Source organism: Plasmopara halstedii (genome assembly GCF_900000015.1).
Source record: "Plasmopara halstedii genome assembly, contig: Scaffold_919, whole genome shotgun sequence".
In the NCBI taxonomy this organism is placed as follows: domain Eukaryota; phylum Oomycota; class Peronosporomycetes; order Peronosporales; family Peronosporaceae; genus Plasmopara; species Plasmopara halstedii.
This window is the reverse complement of record NW_020187835.1, coordinates 1-1,650: the sequence shown is the minus strand read 5'-3', so window position 1 is coordinate 1,650 and position 1,650 is coordinate 1. Positions and strand designations below refer to the sequence as shown.

Genomic DNA, 1,650 nt, shown 5'->3' with positions numbered 1-1,650 from the left:
GATTATTGATTTGTTCGATTCTGTTGAAGCCATAGTACCAAATTCCACTGACATGACTCCACGTATAAAAAACTATCGCATGATATAGACGAGAATGATAAGCAAATTTTAATCATTTGTAAACATTGTTTTTTCACATTTAAGTACATATTCATATTGAGCGTTCCCTGATGGGACTTGGAACTTTTATAGGGTTGCTTTCTATATTTCGACAGACATGCTCTCGAAAATCGCTACTATCCGTTTTTCTTGCGCAGATTGTGTTTTTTGTTTTGTCACAATGTGATGCATATTCGTTAGAACTTTATACAAAGAATGTGTAGTTTACATACGTGCAAATTCTAGTTTACTATCGTAGAAAATAACATGGCAGCATTTCAGATTCTAACAACTTTCCATTTTGACATTGCAGAGTCTATGAGAGTATGAGGCAAAGACACTTTATGCCTTTTTGTGTGAAAAGCTACCTCATCGCATTCGACTACTAAAGCAGCTGTATTTTGGCGCACGCCAATACTTTCGCTGGAGCACTTGATACGTGTAGATGCTAATATGACATCTCCGGTGAACAGTAAATGATTAAGCTTACCTTGTCATTCTGCTGAAAGATTTATAATAGCACCATCGAATCATAATGTGATACTGTTGAGTAGAAAGTAAGAACAGCAGTGAATATATTTTAGGTCCTTAGTTTGCTACTCTGTGCTACCTCAAGCCTGTCTTTCTAGATCCTTCTAGAAGCTTCTATAAGCATCCTGGTTTTTCAAGACCAATTACCACCAACCATTATGACTGTGACGTGCTTGTAAATATGGTGAAGTCATCTGCCTGTTCAACATGCATTCAGCGGTGTAATCTCAACACTCCAACTCACCGCTCATGTTGCGCTGGCGTTGTCGCTGATTTGACCTTGACTAAGCTGACTCTTCGTGTCAATATCGTCGATCTTCAACAGTCCTCTTTGCATGCTCTTGCGAATAAAGTGGTGCTTGATACCCACATGCTCCATCCTAGCGTGATGTCCGACATTATTGGCTAACGCGATCGCACATTGGTTGTCTTCCCAAACCTGTGTTCCTTCATCTTGCTCGTGTCCCATATCTCTTAGCATTGCCCGCATCCAAAGAATTTCCTGCATGCAAAGGCTGAGAGCCAAATACTCAGCTTCCGCTGAGCTTAGCGCAACCGTCCGCTGATATTTCGACTTGAATACCACTGAGGCCCTCGCAATCATGACCATAACTCCCGAAACCGAACGTCTGTCATCGGTGTTGCTGCCCCAATCTGCGTCCTAGTATGCCTTAATCGCAACGCTCCCACTTCCTCGGTATACGATCCCAATTTGGCTCGTAGTCTTCAAGTACCTTACAACCTGAATTACTGCGCTCCAATGTCGTAGTCTAGGGTTCTCAAAAATAGTGATAGCTGTGTTACCACGTATGCAATATCCGGTCGAGTGCATGTCGTTTTGAACAGCAAGCATCCAATCAAAGAGCGATAAGGATTGGTTTGCCTTCCCGATCGTTCCTCTTCCGTTGTTGGTGACTGCTTCGATGACAGCTTCAATCCTGATGCACATGGGTTATCCATTCTCTTGGCATCTTGTTGACCGAATCGCTTGACCACGTCGCCGATGTAGCGAGTCTGCTT

The 1,650-nt window shown here is 42.6% G+C and overlaps 1 protein-coding gene across 1 annotated transcript; it reads left to right on the top strand.

Moving 5' to 3' along the window:
• Positions 1-170: 170 nt before the first annotated feature.
• Positions 171-421, top strand: PHALS_14492 (uncharacterized protein; the record flags this gene model as incomplete). The annotated part of the gene is made up of 2 exons (XM_024730312.1): positions 171-317; positions 413-421. The coding sequence occupies 2 exons, from the start codon at positions 171-173 to the stop codon at positions 419-421; spliced, it is 156 nt and encodes a 51-aa protein (XP_024580602.1).
• Positions 422-1,650: the final 1,229 nt, after the last annotated feature.